The following is a 17,848-nucleotide window of genomic DNA, read 5'->3' on the forward strand; positions in this document are numbered from 1 at the left end:
TTGTAATTACTAATAATAGTGTCTTGAACATTGATGTCATTTGAACATCACTACTAGAAACCTATGGTACAAGTTCTGTTTAACTAGAAAAGTAGTAAGGATTTGCTCTTTGGTCACATTCAGACTCTGACTACAAACAGAAGACTGAGTCTCAATATCCCATTCTCAGTTCCTTTATCATTTTCCAGAGACTCGCTGAAAACAGAATGGGCCAAAGTGCCTTTTTATTCACTATGGTTAACATACTGGCTTTGTTTCTGAACAAGTATGAATGTAATGCGGTGTAACCCTTCCAGAATTGTCTATTTATCTGAGATGATTCTTGCTCTTGCATACAGTAAAAACTAATCATCTTCAGAAGAAACCATTTAGGTGAAAACCATACATACTGCTAATCATGATGGCATATGCCGTAAGGCAGAAGCAGAAGGCTCTTGAGTTCAGAACCAGTGTGGGCCATATGGTAAGACTGTATAAAAAGGGTAGGGCTGCTGGTGGTGCAGAAGCTCTACTTCCTATTTGACGGGCTTTATTTTTTTAATGTTTCTAAAGACACAAATAAAAAACCAATGCTTTTCAGATTTTAACAAAAAGAGCAGTTAAGACTCATTAAGTTATGATTCAATTTATTGTTGCCTCATAACAGCGAGTTTGTTAAAGGAAGAAAAAACCCTCAAAATTCTGAGTGTTTTATTGAATTCCTAAACCTGCCAGTGGGCGCATGTGCACACACCCACCCACCCATACACACACACACACACACACACACACACACACACACACACACACACACACACACACCTCCACACATACACCACCTAAAAATTGGTAAGGGAAAATGACCAAATAGTAAAAGAGTAGGCACAGTCTTCCACTTTCTACCCAACCCAGACTGGCTATAGAGATGGGGCTTGGGGAACTCATACTACCATTTAAAAGACTCATGTTCTCCCTAAATTAAAACACAGCTAAAAGGACACTGGTGCACTGCAGCAGAATGTACATTTTGGGGTTTCCATACACACTACAATGGAAATTTACTTTTATTCTTGGAGAAAACCAATATGCAGATTTACCCCTAGTTATTCCAATTTCAACAACAACAACAACAACAACAACAACCCATCTGCTTCTAAGACTTAGGAATTATCTGACATGTCCAAAGGAGATAAGATCCACCCAAATCTGTCTAGTGAAGGCAAGAGGCCAATAATGTGGCGCTTTAAAGATACGCAGAAAAATAAAAATCCTGTCAGACATAACATTTCTTTCCTTATCTCAATAAATAATGAGTAAAGTATAGATGTAAGAGACATTTTATCTTAAAAAAAAAAAAAAGACCAAAAAGCAAATGTACAAATGTGCATTTAAAATGAAAAGGAAAATGTATGTATCAACTGAGAAATGCCTCGCCGTCATTCGGTGCCTCTACCTCCCAATCAGTCATCTTACTGCAACAGCTGCGCTCATGCGAAGAAATCTTTAAAACATACCCGATATATATACAGATATAGCCATGTATATATGTATATATATAATATATATATAAATTTTTATTTAAATAAAAAAGAAAGCTCGAATCCCAAGCCAATATGTGTATATCAAATCCTTGACCAGCCAGGTCTGTAGGGCATAATCAAATTCAATGTGAAATAGTATATAAACACGGTGCCTTGACTGGGCAAATTAAATAATTGCTACTCAAATGAGTGTTCTGTTTGGATTTCCTACTGGTAGGCAATGGCAGGACTATTTTTCCCTTCCCACCCATCCCATTCTTATCCCACCCCCACCCACTTGTTTCAATTAACAAGATGATGGACACAGAGTTTAGACTGAGGTGGCTCTGACCTCAGCAAGAGTTAAGGGTTAAGAATATAAGAAATAAGAAAAATATAAACTTTTGCTTTTACCCAACCAAAGCAATGCAGTAACTTATTACATAACCAGTGCTTTCTTGTTTAGTATCATATAGAAAGGGAAACTGATGTCAGGCAATCAGAGGGATGGAGTGATTCTACAAAATGGTGCCCCACTGAACTCATTTTATAGGGGCTTAGTAAATTAACCATACAGTGGTAACATTAGAATATGTGCAGCAGAACTAAATAAAAATTCTTCCTCACTCTTTAACGTTTTCATGTTTTTAATGTCAGAAAGCCAGGTCTATAAAACCCACTTCAAGTTATTTATAGCTATGCTAGCAATTCTGAGTACCGACAAGCGATTAATGAACTATCCTGAAGACTCAGTCGGTTTCTATCTGTCAAATCTTTTATGCTTTTGAAAGGAAAACAAAATTCCATTGAAATAATGTTGTTTACTGAAGTTCATATCAAGTGTTAAATTTTATTTTAATTTAAAAGTTTTCTTTATATGTGTGTTTTGCCTGTATGTATGTACGCACATGCACCCACATGTGTCTGGTGTCCACAAGGGCCAGAAAAGGGTGTCTGTTCCTTTGGATGTGGAGCTCTGGGCAGTTGTGAGCCATCTTGTGGGTGCTGGGAAGAATCTGGGAGAGGAGCCAGTGCTTTTCTGCTGAACCATCTCCAAGTTTTAGAATATGGTTCATTGTCCTGATTTTTCCATTCTAGGGTTTCAAGAGAAGTTTAATTTGTAAGTATGGCTCCAATTTTCCAGTATGAACTCAACATAGAAAAGGAATCACCTATTTTTACTCTCAACAAGTTGAAGCTCATTTCTTTTCTTCTTATTCTGGTTTTCTCCTGCCTCAACATCTTGAGTCCAGGAATTACAGAAATGAGCCATTATGTACAATTTAGAGGTCATTTTTAAAGTAAAATAATCTTCATTTAAAACTAAACATTGTAAACACTAAATAGGCTTTCAGATTTTATGGTGAGAATGCAAGGAATCCTTAACAAGGAAATGTGTGGCTCAAACAATCAACTGCATGTTGACATCTCTGAAAAGTTGAAAATAAAACCTTACCTTACTCAAAGTTTTAATGTTGTAAAAAAACAAGTATCTATCTGAAAAGCTAATGATCCAGAAACAGGGCTGGTGTTGGGGGTGGGGTTAAAGAACAGCTCTAATAAAATTAGTTTGCTGCACAGTTTCTAATAACCCAATCTATCACCACAGAATTCTTGGAAACAGTGCATTTTATCTATTTTAGTTTACAGGGTTGTGAGAATTGGAAAAGACTGGGAAAGAAGGAATTATACACTGGGTATGTAATAATACCAAAATACAAGAAAACCTACTTCATTAAGATCATACAATTAATCAAACAAAGTGTATATATAATATCTTCTTTTTTTTTTAAGCCCCGGATCCAAGGCGTCCAAAGTTATTAAAATAAAGTTCATTCACAGAACAAAAACAAATTTAATCTGAATTGCTTGCAGATACTGCTAATTTTCTTTTTCTTAAAATTAAAAAGATGCATCAATGTGAACTATGTGCGGGTTTGTTCAGTAGTGGTGTTTGCGCACATTGCCTCCGGTGCTTTTCCTGGACTTCACTGACCACTCAGAGAAAACGTTTAGAAGTTATCCGGTTTTCTATCCTGATGCCCCATGAACTGATTAGGAGCAGGCACCCATATTCTAGGGAGCAGAATTGGAAACAACTCCTGATCTCTGGGAATCACTGTTATCTCCTCCTCCCTCAGGGTCTTCTGACAGGTTCAAAGAGCTGGTCTTGTTTGATAGGAGGCTGAGACTCTCTTGTGTCAAGGCCGATCCATTTGGTACATCACTGTAAATTATGAAAAAACAGTCGGAGTTTTTAGAAGGAGAAAAGCAATTACTCTAAATAAAATAGAATCCAATCAATAGGGCTTATTATTTACCACTGTAGAAAAATACGATGCAGGAGTGGTAACACATGCCTTTAGTCCAGGCTGAGAACACAGACAGGCTGGCCTTGATCAGTTTTAGGCTAGTTTGGTTCCAAATATTGATTATAATGCCTCATCCACATTGTAGCATGTAGCTGACAAACAAACACTGACAAGTTTCCTATTCTTTTGTTTTTAAATTTATTTTATGTGACTGCACCATAGCTGTTCTCAGACACACCAGAAGAGGGCATCAGATTCCACTATAGATGGTTGTGAGCCACCATATGGTTGCTGGGATTTGAACTCAGGACCTCTGGAAGAGCAGTCAGTGCTCTTAACCACTGAGCCATCTCCCCAGCCCAGCATATAGATTTTAAATAGCCAAAAGCCAAGAAGACAGCAACGGGACATTTAGAAATTCTTTGTGGTTTTTTTTTTTTTTTTTTTGAGATAGGGTATTTCTATTTAGTCCTGGCTTCCTGGCTATCCTATATGTGACTGCACTGTAGCTGTCTTCAGACACACCAGAAGAGGGCATCAGATCCTATTACAGATGGTTGTGAGCCACCATGTGGTTGTTGGGAATTGAACTCAGGACCTCTGGAAGAACAGTCATGTACACTGTCCTGAAGCTGTTAGTATTTTAATGTTAATTCCACCTCTCCAAGAAGGGCTGCCTAGTCAAGTGACTCCAACCAAACCTTCCCATTTTAATTAGTAAAATAAAGGAAAGGCAGTGACTGGGCAAGGAAAGGGAAGCAGAGGGCGGAGAAGTTGGAGGTCAGATGACCTCAGGGCTGATAAAGAGATTAAACCAATTTTTACTTTTTAATATTTACTGCAACACAGTCAGTGCTCTTAACCACTGAGCCATTTCTCTGGTCCCAAATTTTAATGTTTATAGTGATCATATATTATGTTTTATAATTCAAAAGCATAAGACTACATTTAAAGTAATGAGAAAAAGGAAATGTAACCAGAAAATATATTTGCTGGAATTAAGTTTTATGTAACATGTGTTTTGATCATCTCACTTTGTAGCCCAGACTGACCTCAAACCCTCTCTTCCCATGTGCCTATAGGCTTCTCCAGTGCCCATAACTATATCCGACTCCAACTCTAGGCTTAGTAAAAACATCCTCTGTTCTCCTGCTGAGCCAGTTCCAAGATAGCCAGGGCTACACAGAAAAACAGTGTATATATTCATATTCGTTCCTCTTTAAGAAAAATAGGTCTCTTAAGAATCAAAACATTCATACTTTGCATATGGTCAGATAATAAAATTATTTCTCTCTCTGGTTAAATAGGACTATAAAATTGTTCCTTTCTTTACCTGAATGTCAACGTAAGGTCCTCAGTGTGGACCTTGTTTTGTGGCTCTGACTGTCCATTTTCTGTTTGCTTACTTGTACCCAGTTTGTTTTTCATGTCTATAGAACACTGGTTCTCCTAAAAAGAAGAGGAAATAAAGTCAGTAATCTGTGGTGTAATGGGTTAGACCAAATTCACATAACACAGACTGATGATCCAAAAAAAAATCATTCCCACTTCACTAAAAATTAACAACAAAAAAAAAACAGGTAGATGAGAGAGTATACACAAAAGTATAACAGTATAACCCACCTTCTCACTACCTTTTGAAAATGCTGCAAACTAGCATGAAAACACAGCACAGAGTACAGTGTACAGACTATGTAAACATATCTTAATAATATGTATCTTAATAATAATCTATGACAAAGGACAAACCTAGAACAAAAGGAACTAAGAGAGGAATGATACCACCAGATGACAACTCATCTTTATTAGAATTACCCTAAAAATTAGTCATTCTTCAAGGTACCTAGCACCTGCTCCAGATGATTCTAAACTCTAGAGTCAGAGTTCATTTCACCTTCCTCCCTTCCCCACCACCAGCACTCACCATGCTCAATTCCCGGGTCCTCTTCCCAATTTCCCTTTCCACCTGATGCAATTCCAAGCTTAGCTGCTCACTTGAGATCATTCCAGGCCATTTTGGAGGCATTGGAGGGGGCTGTGGCTGGCTTGCCAGGGTGTTCACCTCCCTCTGTAACACCAGCCGATTATTAACAGCCTAGTGCACAAAGCCAAGCACATACATAACTCAGCACACTTCATGCCATATAGAAAACACTTTACCCAAAATATTTTACCACTAAACTAGCCACAAGTTTGCAGTAAAAACAATCCAACTACAAATACATTTTGTTTTAGTAGCACTTGAGAAAAAATCGTTACATTTTTAAAAGATGTATTTTATTTTTAAGGGAAATTTTTACAACGTGTATTTTTTAAGAGACGGAGTGTGGGTATGTTGGTATGTACACATTACACATAAGTGCAGAAGCCTATGGACATCAGAAGAGAGTGCTGGCTCCCCAGGAGCTGGTTACAGGTATTTGTGAAACAAGAACCAAACTTGAATTCTCTGCAAGAATAGTAATCATATTTCCAACACCAAAAATAATTTAATCTTTTTTCCTATTTTAAAGAGAAATCAATTATAAATGTGTATCTTTCTGATTGCTATTTTCCATGATGTAAATCCTGTATTTTTTTTTCTATAAAAATTCAATGTTCTTGAGACAGAGCACTATTCTCAGAGAATATTATTTTTTTATTAGTTCTCTGAAGAATGGATATCTATACTAACATGTAGGCAAAGGTTTTAACATTCTGTGCTTACTGTATCTCAAAAATTACTATTTAAAGAGATTGTGGCCACAGAGGAGGATCATGAGTTTGAAGCCAGGTGGGCTAACACAGTTGTCTTAGTTGGGGTTTCTATTCCTACATAAAACACCATGACCAAGAAGCAAGTTAGGGAGGAAAATGTTTATTCAGCTTACACTTCCCCTCATTGCAAGTCAGGACAGGAACTCATACAGGGCAAAAACTTGGAAGCAGGAACTGATGCAGAGGCCATGGATGGATGTTACTTACTGGCTTGCTCAGCTTGCTTTCTTATAGAACCAAGAACTACTAGCCTAGGAATGGCACCACCCACAATAGGCTTTCCCACCCTTGATCACTAATTAAGAAAATGCCTGACAGCTGGATCTCATGGAGGCATTTCCTCAAGGGAGGCTCCTTTTTCTGTGATAACTCTAGCTCGTGTCAAGTTGAGTACCAACAGTGGTATTCAATAACGAATCCCAGAAACAATAAAAAAGTATGTGTAGGACTGTACCTCTAGTCCACGTAGCTGTGTCTGCTGGCTGATCTGATGGTTCAGTTGCTGCAATTCTAGCCGCAACTGTTCTCTTTCAGCAGATAGAAGGGGTTTTCCATGACTGGCCACTTCTGCCATGGACATTTTCTCCCTTTTGTAAGAAAGTAAGAAACCATAAGGTAAATTTTGTTTAAAGTTTTATTTTTGAAATCACTACTAACTAGAATACAAGCAAGGAAAGCTAAATGGTTCAAATACTTATAACAAGTAAAAAAAAGGCTATACCTCTCAATGAAGTGTCCCTGAGGAGGTATGTTTGGATGAGGTGAGTATGGAGAATCTCCCCAGCCACCATGAGCTCCATATGCACTGTAATCTGTAAAGAAACAATGTATTGTGGTTTATGATGTAATTGACTAGTTTGATTCACCTTAGGTACTAGGCACACTGTATATGTAGAAGGCTATCTGCCACTAAACGTTCAGTTTTTACGTATTTTCTTTTCACTGTGTGCACATGAGTGTCTGAATGTAGAGGTGAGGGTTGGTGTCAGATTATCTTCCCAAAGTACTGGGATTTTACACACACACACACACACACACACACACACACTATCTTCCCAAAGTACTGGGATTTTACACACACACACACACACACACACACTATCTTCCCAAAGTACTGGGATTTTACACACACACACACTCTCTCTCTCTCTCTCTCTCTCTCTCTCTCTCTCTCTCTCTCTGATCTCCAGACCTCCATCTCTCCAGTGCTAGAATTACTGGCATGTGCCATAATCTGGTTTGGGGTATTAAATCCTGAGTTTCATATATATTAGGCATACACTCTATCAACTGAGCTATACCCTAGCCCCTCAAGTAATCTTAATATATAAAGAGTTAATTTTAGTTTATATTCCTAAAATTGCTCAAAGTGCAATTGCTTTCTTACAGGAAGAAGTTTAAAAATCATTGCCTTTAAGAGTCTTAAAAGCACTGAAAAAATTACACAGTCATGATTACCACTCTAGGATTCTTACCAGAAATGTTAATAGATTTTGTGGGTGCTCCCTGAGGTGCCATAGCTTGCATTGGGCCAGCACCCTGATACAGTGTTTTGGATGTTCGAGAGATGGCACCAAATCGAGATACTGTTGGCCGGTCTCCAAATGGGATGAGGTCATCATCACTAGTTTCCACTGCTCTTCTCTGAAGCTCCAATCTCTGGTCTCTCATTCCTTTACTTTCTACATTCTAACAAAAAGCAAAAGTGACATGATGTTTAGCATAAAGGGGTTAATGCTAGCTCTGTAAAGGGGTTAAGAAGAGTATGATGTTCTTATTAGTAAGAATAAGTTTTTAGTTATCTTTGGATGTCATATAAAACATTGCTTTTAGGTCATAGTAAGAATTATATGACCAAATTTAAGTACAGACATATGATAGTAGAAGATCAATCACCCATTCCTAAGTAATATGTAGGAACATTAACTTTTCAGGCAAGTACTTTACCATTGAACTATATGTCCAGCTCATATATAAATGCTTGAGAAGTACTGGGTTAAGACTTCTTTCATGAGGCCTGGAAAGAAGGCTCAGTGGTTAAGAGCACTGACTGCTCTTCCAGAGGTCCTGAGTTCAATTCCCAGCAACCACATGGTGGCTCAGAATCATCTGTAATGAGATCTGATGCCCTCTTCTGGTGTACATGAAGACAGCTACATTGTACTCATAAATAAATCTTTAATAAAAAAAAAAAGTTCTTTCACACACCTGGAAACATTTTTAATGGCATGTATACTAGGTTAGTAATTTTGTTATTTTTTTTCCTGATTTAAGGAAATTAATTTTACTTTGCTAATGTTACTTCAGTGTGATATCCCTTTTGAAAGCACCTTCCTTACCTTACTATTCTATTTCAACTCATTCTGTGATATAGACTTCCTGTGATATAGAAGCATACATTTGCTCACTGGAGCACAATGAAAGTTTTGTTTCAACTTAATTTCAATTTATTGATGCTGGGAACTGAGCCCAGGACCTTGTTCTGTCACATTCCCAGTCCCCCTGCCGGCTTGTTTTTTATTTAATTATTCTTACTCTGGCTTGTCATCTTCTTGAACTGGCTTTATCTTGAACCAGCTAGGTAAACATCATCTATGAAAACCTATACAAATCATCAGGGAATCTTCTTGACATTAACAGAGAACATGATATCAAGCAACACCTGTCAAGCCAGCAATATCACTGTTTCCCTCCCTCCTTCCCTCCCCCCTCCCTCTCTCCCTTCCTTTCCTTCCTTCTTCCTTTCAAGACAGTTTCACTATGTCCCCCACCATCCTTGCACTCCCCGCCCCCCACGTGCTGGGATTAAAGGTGTGTACCACTACATTCAGCCTTTTTTTTTTTTTTTTTTTTTTTTTTTTTTTAAAATGTAGTTCAAGCTGGCTCTGACCTTATCATCCTTTTGGCCAAGAATACATGTCTAAGCATAACTTTCATGGATGTACACAAGGAGAAAGTGTCCATTAACACCCTGCATAAAGGCTAGAGAGATAGCTCAGCAGTTAAGAGAGCTTGTTCTTGCAAAGGACTAGGTTTGAATACCAGCACCCACATGGTAACTCATAAGCACCTCTAATTCTAATTCCAGATATCTCTCTAATGCTCTTTGACTTCTGAGGACACCAGACTTATATGTGAAACACTGACATACATGTGAGGAAAACACTCATACACATAAATATAAGCAAATCTTAAAAAAACAATCTTTGAAAAATGAAGTGAAAATTATACATAATGGTAAAAGATCAGTAACACTGATCTACAACTGTAGCTACTAGTAGCTAGGACAAGTGCACCACAAGACTTAGATTAGCTTGTGCTACACAGAGACTGATTTGAAAGTCAACCCAATACTTAGTGAGGTGCCATCTCAAAAAGGAAAGAGTAGTAGCTGAGTACAGTGGCACTTGCTTAGAGTCCCAGCTACTCTATGGGATGAGACAGAGGGATACTTTATGTAAGTGAATCCTGTACAACATAGGAAACAAAACAAAAACAAAATTGTGCTGTGTGTGTGTGTGTGTGTGTGTGTGTGTGTGTGTGTATCTAAGTAATAAAAAGTAAACTTAGGGAAGAGGTTACTTACTGATAGTGAGGAGTGAGGGAAAAAAAATGAGGTTAGGGAGGTTAACTACTTTTGCAAAGTTTTATTGTTATAGGGGACAATTAATATGTAAAATATTGATACATAAATACAGAAACATACATACATACATACTCCTTAGCTGTCCAAAACTCACTATGTAGATCCATATGCTTCTGGCCCCCAGGTGCTGGTATTAAAGTACTACTGCTGGGCAGATTATTTTAATTATGTCTTTGTACATCTGTGTGGGTATATGCACTGAGTATGTACCCACAGAGGCCAGGAGGACACTGGATCATCTGGAGCCAGAGTTACAGGTGGTTGTGAACTGCCCAACATGGGAGATGGGAACAAAACTCAGGTTCTCTGCAACAGCAATATGCTCTTTTAAACCCCGAGCCATCTCTCCAATCCTGAAATCTAGGATCTTGATTAAATATTTAAAATGATTTAACCTGGGTTCTGAGCAATTGTTGGGAAATCATTACCTAAAATGACATATAATAAATACTCTTCGTCAAGATAATAACATACTTAAATGAGACAAAAGCAAAGCTTAATTAGTTGTCCCTATAATTTAATAGATAAGAATTTATGTATTTAGATTTTATTAATTGTGCTTAGCCATCACACATACCATCATTTCCACACTCCCTGCTGCCACAACATCTTTGGGTTTTGCATCTTTGGTTCCAATGTAGGAGCCGATGGTATCACATGACCAAGGAGAATATTGGCTATAATCATTTGCTTTGTATTTTCCAGCTACCTTCAAGTCTTCATCCAAAAACTATAGATAGAGGGGAAAAAATAGAAAATGGGTCTATGAGTTAGCAAAACAGAAAAAGTGGGGAACGTCTAGAACATCAAATTAAGGCAATATAGTGATAGTTATGTGATTATTAAGTGTCAGGATATATTTTTATAGACTGAAAAATGTGGAGATTATTTTAGTCTTCATATTTGTTATTGGCAGCTAAAAAAAGAAAGAATGTCAACATCCTTCAATAAATCAAACTAGGATCTTAAGAAGTTTGCTCACCATTTCCTCCACTATTTTAGATAAAGTCAACATTTCAGTAAATATGTACATGCTGCACATTTGCTAGGCTACCCTCAGAGTGCTTTAGTAACATCTCCAGTAAATGAGAGCATTCTTTGCATCTCAGATGCTTTATGAGTTAGGTGGTAATGCAACAACTCTTTGCTGATGCTTCTTCTACAGCAGTGTTTCCTGTCTTGAATATATGCTGGCCCGAGGTTGATTCAAGTAAGTAAGAGTAAAATGCCTCATTTTTATCTTCTTTACTAAAGCTCTGTAATATTCCATTCTAAGGACAATGTATTTTTTGTTAAATTATAATATCTGTACTTTTATAATGATACAAATTTTAAAAGTCCTAGCTTGTGTAAAACAGCTAAATTTTAGAATATATGAATACCTAAAAAGTAGGCTCTTCTACCTGAATGCTATATATTATGCAGCTACAAAAAAAAAAAAAAAAGAATAAAATCACATCAACATAGATATCCCAAAACCAAACCAATCCACAACTCCTCCCCACTCCAACAAACGTGTTCATGCACATAATAAAGTTGAAATACACAACAAAACTGTTAGTTGTTACAGGAAATGGGAATTTGAAGAAAGTATTATTTCTATGCCATGTATTCCTATAATGTATAAATTTAGGGCAACTATGTATAGGCACTTATAATCAAAATGGAAGCTTAAATACAGAGCTAGCCAGGTGTGGTGTTGAACACCATTAATCCCAGCACTCTGAGACACAGAGGTGCTATGAATTTCTATTTAGATTACATTCATACATTAAATAAGTTACTAGTTATTGTTTATAAACCTTAACTTTATTATAGTTTTGAAATGGTAGCTCAGGGTGTCATCATCTCACCTAGCTTTCACTGTTTATCATACATAGTTTGTCAGTTGGCAATGTTGTTTAGACTCATAATTTTACATAGAAAGAATATAAAACATCCTCCCTTCCCCGCAAGACAAGGTTTCTCTGTGTATCCCTGGCTGTCCTAGAATTCACTCTATAGACCAGACTGGCCTTGAACTCACTGAGATCCACCAACCTGCCTTTGCCTCTCAAGTGCTAGGATTAAAGGCATGTGCTACCATTGCCCAGCTGTCATGCATACTCTCACACAGTATAAGACAAGGTTCCATGTATCCCAGGTTGGCCTCAAACTTCTTATGTAGCCAAGGATGACCTAGAACTTTTGATCCTCCTTCTTCCTTGCCCAGTTTACAAGGTGTTATGGATTGAACCTAGAGATTTGTGCATGCTAGCAAATACTCTACCAACCGAGTACAGTCTCAGCTCAGGCTGTCTAATTAAAAAACAAATATATCCCTAGCCCCCCACCAAAACCCAAACCATAAATAAATAAATAAATAAATAAATAAATAAATAAAACTAACCAATTTAAAAAATATTAGTGTCAGGGAGAAAAAAAGAACAAAAACAAAAACAAAACCCCAAGGACAACACCCATTTATGATAGCTATAAGCAATGTTTGCTAGGCAAAGTTGTCCACTCCTGTAATCCAAGCACTTGGAAGGCTAAGGTAGGAGACACTGAATTTGAGGCCACTTGAGTGAATTCAAGGTGAACCTAGTCTAGAATATAAGACTGTTTCACAAAAGCCCAAATCTATTAGCACTACTTTATACAAACATAAACGTAATGCTCAAAATTATGGTGCTATGGAACATAAACCAAACATCTCTGTAATTTTTACCATCTATCTATATTTGTGCATTTTTCCTACTTTTTAAAAAACTACACTATTGGTTTATTCATTACTAAATTAAGAATATATCTTAGTTTATGCCTCAATTATTTAAAAATTTAAGGAACTAAACTCCCAGCTCCCAGCATGTTTATTTACTTTTGAATTGAATACTAGGAGAACCTATACTGACAAGCCCAAACTTAGGTAAAATTTTATTGGTTAAGTAAAACATTCTATTGAATAAGGAATCAGCCAGATGGCTCAAGTCAAGTGTGTGCTGTGCAAATCTGACAACCTAAGTTTGGATCCTTGAAACCAAAGAACTGACTCCTATCCTACAAGCCTTCCTCTCACCGCCACACATGCCCACCTCCTCACCCCCGAGACACACAAAATGAAGAAGTAAATAAATCCGTATGGAATAAAGACAGAAATAGACCAATGAATCAACAAGAGATTTCAGAATCTCATAGTTGGTTATCTATCGTTTTTCAAGACAGGATCTCTGTGCATACAGTGAACACTGGCTTCTGCCTCAGTGTCCCACTGTGCTACAATTATGCCATCACACCCACCCTAATGAGCTAATTGTAAGAAAGCTGATGGTGGGGCACTGAAAAAGGATGCTCAAATCAGTAAGTGGTGTAAGGCCAATGAGCTATTCCTACAGAGGAAAACTGAACCTTAATTCTAACAGTTCATTTAATAACTCAATTTTAAACGGGTTATGAATCTAAGTGTATAATAAAAAAATGAATCTATGGAAGAAAACAGCCTCTTAATTTTGAACCTTGAAAAGCATCTCCTAGGGAACAAATTCCTTTCTTTTTTTTTTTGTTTTGTTTTTTTTTTTTTTTTTTGTTTTTCCAAAACAGGGTTTCTCTGTGGAGCCCTGGCTGTTCTAGAACTCACTCACCAGGTGGCCTCAAACTCAGAGATCTACTTACCTCTGCTTCCTGGAACTAAAGGTGTGCCCTACTGCTATCTGGCTCTCATAATTTATTAAACAGGCTGCAAAAAGTGATTAACAGTAAATAATAAGCAGGATTAAAAATATGCTTACTTCCTCTTGATGGAATGCAGGAGGCAATGTTGGTGAAGGTGCAAAAGGAGGTGGAGAGATAACCTTTCTTTCCTCTAGCTGGGCCATGATTTCCTTTCGCCTTCTATGTAGCTCATCCAGACTAGGATGGGGTTGGGGAGGAGGAAGCCGACTATAAGGAAGATCCTGGTAATTGAAAGATTATTTAAATTTGACCAAGAATTCCAAAGCACATTAATTAAATATATATATTTAATTCAGGTGTAGAATATATACCCATCATAACATCTAGAAATATCAACGCTAAAGAGAATAAAGAAAAACAAAAGAAAGCCAACCCAAATTCTCTTAGATCTTCCAAATTTCCTAACTGATATAGTCTTAGTACACAAATGAAGAATATTTAGATTTATATTTTTGTTTTTTAAACTAATAACTTCAAATTTCAGGACCAGGAAGATGGCAAACAGGTAAAAGCACTTGCAAGCCTGACAACCCAAGGCTGATCTCTGGAAACCATGGGGCATACATGTAATCCTAGGACGGTTACAGTGATATGAGAGGAATAAACAGAAGCCAAAAGCTTGTAGACAAGCTAACCTGGAGTATTCTTTTTTTTTTTTTTTTTAAGATTTATTTACTTTAATTATATGAGTACACTGTAGCTGTCTTCAGACACACCAGAAGAGGGCATCAGATCCCATTACAGATGGTTGTGAGCCACCATGTGGCTGCTGGGAATTGAACTCAGAGCTTCTGGAAGAGCAGTCAATGCTCTTAACCACTGAGCCAGCTCTCCAGCCCAACCTGGAGTATTTTCAGCAGCAGCAACAAGAAAAATCCCACCTAGCAATGAGGAAAGCAAGACTTTATCCTTAAAAACTATCCTCTGACCTAAGTGTGCTGTGGTTTAGATGTACCTGTGCTCTCTCTCTCACACACCAAATTATATATACATATATGTAAGAAAAAAATACAGCATACCCTGGGGTACGGAGGTCTGATCTGGGCTGGATGAGGAGCCACTGGGTAGTAACCCTCTACTTGTTGGTATCGTTCTCTGGACTCAGGTACATAGGATGGCACTGCTGCAGATGGAATGTCAATGGGTATAGGGCTTTCCCGGAACATCTCCTCTCTTGCATAAGACTGAGCAGGGTATACACGGCGGCCATCATAATGAGGAGGGTACATAGGTGGGTACTGTTGTGGCTGTGTACCATACTGAGAGTTTATGACACGATCTTGGAGGTAGGGTGAATAATGATCCAAGTATGGAGGACCAGGTTCAGGAGCAGATGGTGGAGGTCGGACAAACCGGGATACACATGGCGGTGGAGTATAGTACATACCTGTACAATGCAAAAGAAGAACCCAAACCCATAATGAGCTCATTTGTTTCCCTATAAGTTTTTCTTTTCTTTTTAAAACATTAAAACACAGGTGGGAGATGGTGGCATACACCCTCAATCCCATAACTTGGGGGGCAGAGGCAGGCAGATACCAGAGTTTGAGGCAAGCCTGGTCTATAGAGTAAGTTCCAGAACAGCCAGGTTCCACAAAGAAACCAAAAACCAAAACCATTAAAACACTTAAGTATGAATAATCTACTTATTTTTTGATAAACTTTCGCACTACTTGTATAGTTACAGTGGCTTTATGACAACTGTTGAAAATAAATCTACATATAGTCTAAAACAGTAGAGGGATCCTTTCTTCTAGATTGTCTTAATGCAATGCAGTTACTGGAAATTAAAAATTAAATTTCACAAGCATTGTTGAAACTCAGGTTCTAACCTTTAGTTTTAACTGTGAATTTTCATATCCAAGATTGCATGCATACTATACAAGCACATTACTACTGGGTTAGAGTCTTAGCCCCCTTTTCAATAGTTCATTTTGAAATAGGATCTGCTGAAGACTACTAGTCTTGAACTCACTCTGTAGCCCAGGCATGTCTAGAACTTGAGATCCCCTCCTGCCTCAGTACCTCAGTAGCTAGAATTATAGACATACTCTTCCAGGCCCTGTTACTATAGAGTTTCAACTTCAAAACTATTACAAGCTAGAAGATACAATATGCCAAAGAAACACTTTTCATAGCAATTATGACAGTATGTACAAGTTCCAGCCAAGAAAAAAAAAAACACCCCAGCCTACAGGAGAAAAGGGGGACATGCAATCCTACCACTAGCTGAGGAACTATGAACTTGATAGCTGTTGGAAGAGGGAGAGTCAATTTTTCTTACAGATGTGACACCTTGTAGGCTGCCTACTATCAGAGCAGATCCCACAACCTCCAGCTAGTGTAGAAAGGGATGGGAGGTGGTAAGGGAGGCACTGATAGAAATGTGTTCAAGTACATTGCATCAAACACACAGCCCTTTGCTGTATACATCTAGTGACTTCTCTGGCTCTAGATTCTTGAGACAAGCTCTAGCAGTAAACTTTCCTGGAATCTCCAATTAAAGTAGAAGGTTTTATCTCTGCTCTCTACAGCTAACAAAGTAGTGCTTTTCTAGAACACATTTTCTAAAGATATCTGCTTCCCTAGTACTTCATCAACATGGAAGGAACCCATTCCACCACCAAATCCTTTTATGTTTAATATAGCTACAAAAATTTCTGCTTTCTGTAACCAAACCCTTCCTGATAAGAGTATATATGGGTGCCTGAACAAAAACTTATATATGTTTTCAACACATAAAAAAATCAAGTCAGATTCTTTTATAACCATTATCAATCATGTTTTATCAATCAAAATCTATCCTTACGCAAGATGCCTGCAATCCTAGCACTCAGGAGGATCATCTTCATTCAAGGCCACTCTGAGCTACAGTGAGTTCAAGGCATGCCTGGTATATATACTGCAAGCAATTCTGTCTCAGAAAACCAACTACCAACCAATAAATAAGCAATATCAAAACAATAAAAATGAACTACTTTTGATTGCAGAGATAACATGTGTGACCTAAAGGTACTAGGTGGGAAGGGGGGAAAAAGTAAGATACTTTAATTTATTACCATTAAAAATAAACAAAACAACAATAAACCAAAAATAGCCTCTATTTCTGAAGAGATTCAATACTTTAGTTTGAAATAAATATCACTATTCCCTTAATCTTTTGTTTTGTTTTATTTGATTGTAAGACATAGTCTCACTAAGTAGCCCTGATTATCCTAGAACTATGTACACCAGGCTGGCTTCTGCCTTTGCCTTAGTTCTGGGATCAGAGGAGTGCACCAACACCTTACACTTTCCTATAGAGCTGACTTTATACTACAGAACCTCTAAAGCAGTGCTTCTCACCCTTCCTGATGCTGCAACCTTTTAACACAGCTCCTCATGCTGTGCTGATCCTCAAACAAAATTATTTTTGTTGCTGCTTCATAACTATTTAGTTTGCTACTGTCATGAATTGTGATGTAAATATTTTCGGAGAGAGCTTTGCTACAGTGGTCATAACAAACACGTTGAGAACCTGCTCTAAAGACTCATATGCAGCACCTTTTTAAACATATTACAAGGTCAATATAAATAACTGAAAGGAAGGAAATCATCCTGTAAATTTAATCTGTATCCACTACCTTTTCTTTTCATTCTTGAAAAAAAGTTTCGTCAGCTTTACTCAGTATACTTGCTCAGTAAATGTTAATCCCTTATATAAAATTTATCTATATGATACATTTGAGTGACTAAAATACATGAATATATTTAGCATACAACTTAAAGCAGGCAAAGAAATTTAGTTGATCAGAAAAACCTCAGATTTTAGGGTTTGGGATTTAGCTCAGTGGGAAAGCACTTGCCTAGCAAGCACAAGGCCCTGGGTTAGGTCCTCAGCCCTGGAAAACAAAACAAAACAAAACAAAACAAAACAAAACAAA

At 37.5% G+C, this 17,848-nt stretch overlaps 1 protein-coding gene across 2 annotated transcripts in view; it reads right to left on the bottom strand.

Annotated features, from left to right (window-relative positions):
- Positions 1-1,830: 1,830 nt before the first annotated feature.
- RC3H1 (ring finger and CCCH-type domains 1) overlaps positions 1,831-17,848 on the bottom strand; it is a 62,902-nt gene continuing 46,884 nt past the window's right edge. Inside the window, exons 12-20 of one of the 2 annotated variants that reach the window (XM_080938470.1) lie at positions 14,945-15,312; positions 13,982-14,146; positions 10,792-10,944; positions 8,044-8,257; positions 7,290-7,380; positions 7,023-7,155; positions 5,736-5,879; positions 5,145-5,260; positions 1,831-3,726 (exon numbers count right to left, since the gene is read on the bottom strand). In XM_080938470.1, coding sequence (XP_080794596.1) covers positions 3,576-3,726; positions 5,145-5,260; positions 5,736-5,879; positions 7,023-7,155; positions 7,290-7,380; positions 8,044-8,257; positions 10,792-10,944; positions 13,982-14,146; positions 14,945-15,312 — 1,535 coding nt within the window. In that variant the 3' untranslated portion in view covers positions 1,831-3,575. Of the gene's footprint in view, positions 3,727-5,144; positions 5,261-5,735; positions 5,907-7,022; positions 7,156-7,289; positions 7,381-8,043; positions 8,258-10,791; positions 10,945-13,981; positions 14,147-14,944; positions 15,313-17,848 lie in introns of both variants that reach the window. The other variant, XM_080938469.1, reaches the window with a different exon arrangement.

The sequence above is a fragment of the Micromys minutus genome (assembly GCF_963924665.1).
Source record: "Micromys minutus genome assembly, chromosome: 1".
In the NCBI taxonomy this organism is placed as follows: Eukaryota; Metazoa; Chordata; class Mammalia; order Rodentia; family Muridae; genus Micromys; species Micromys minutus.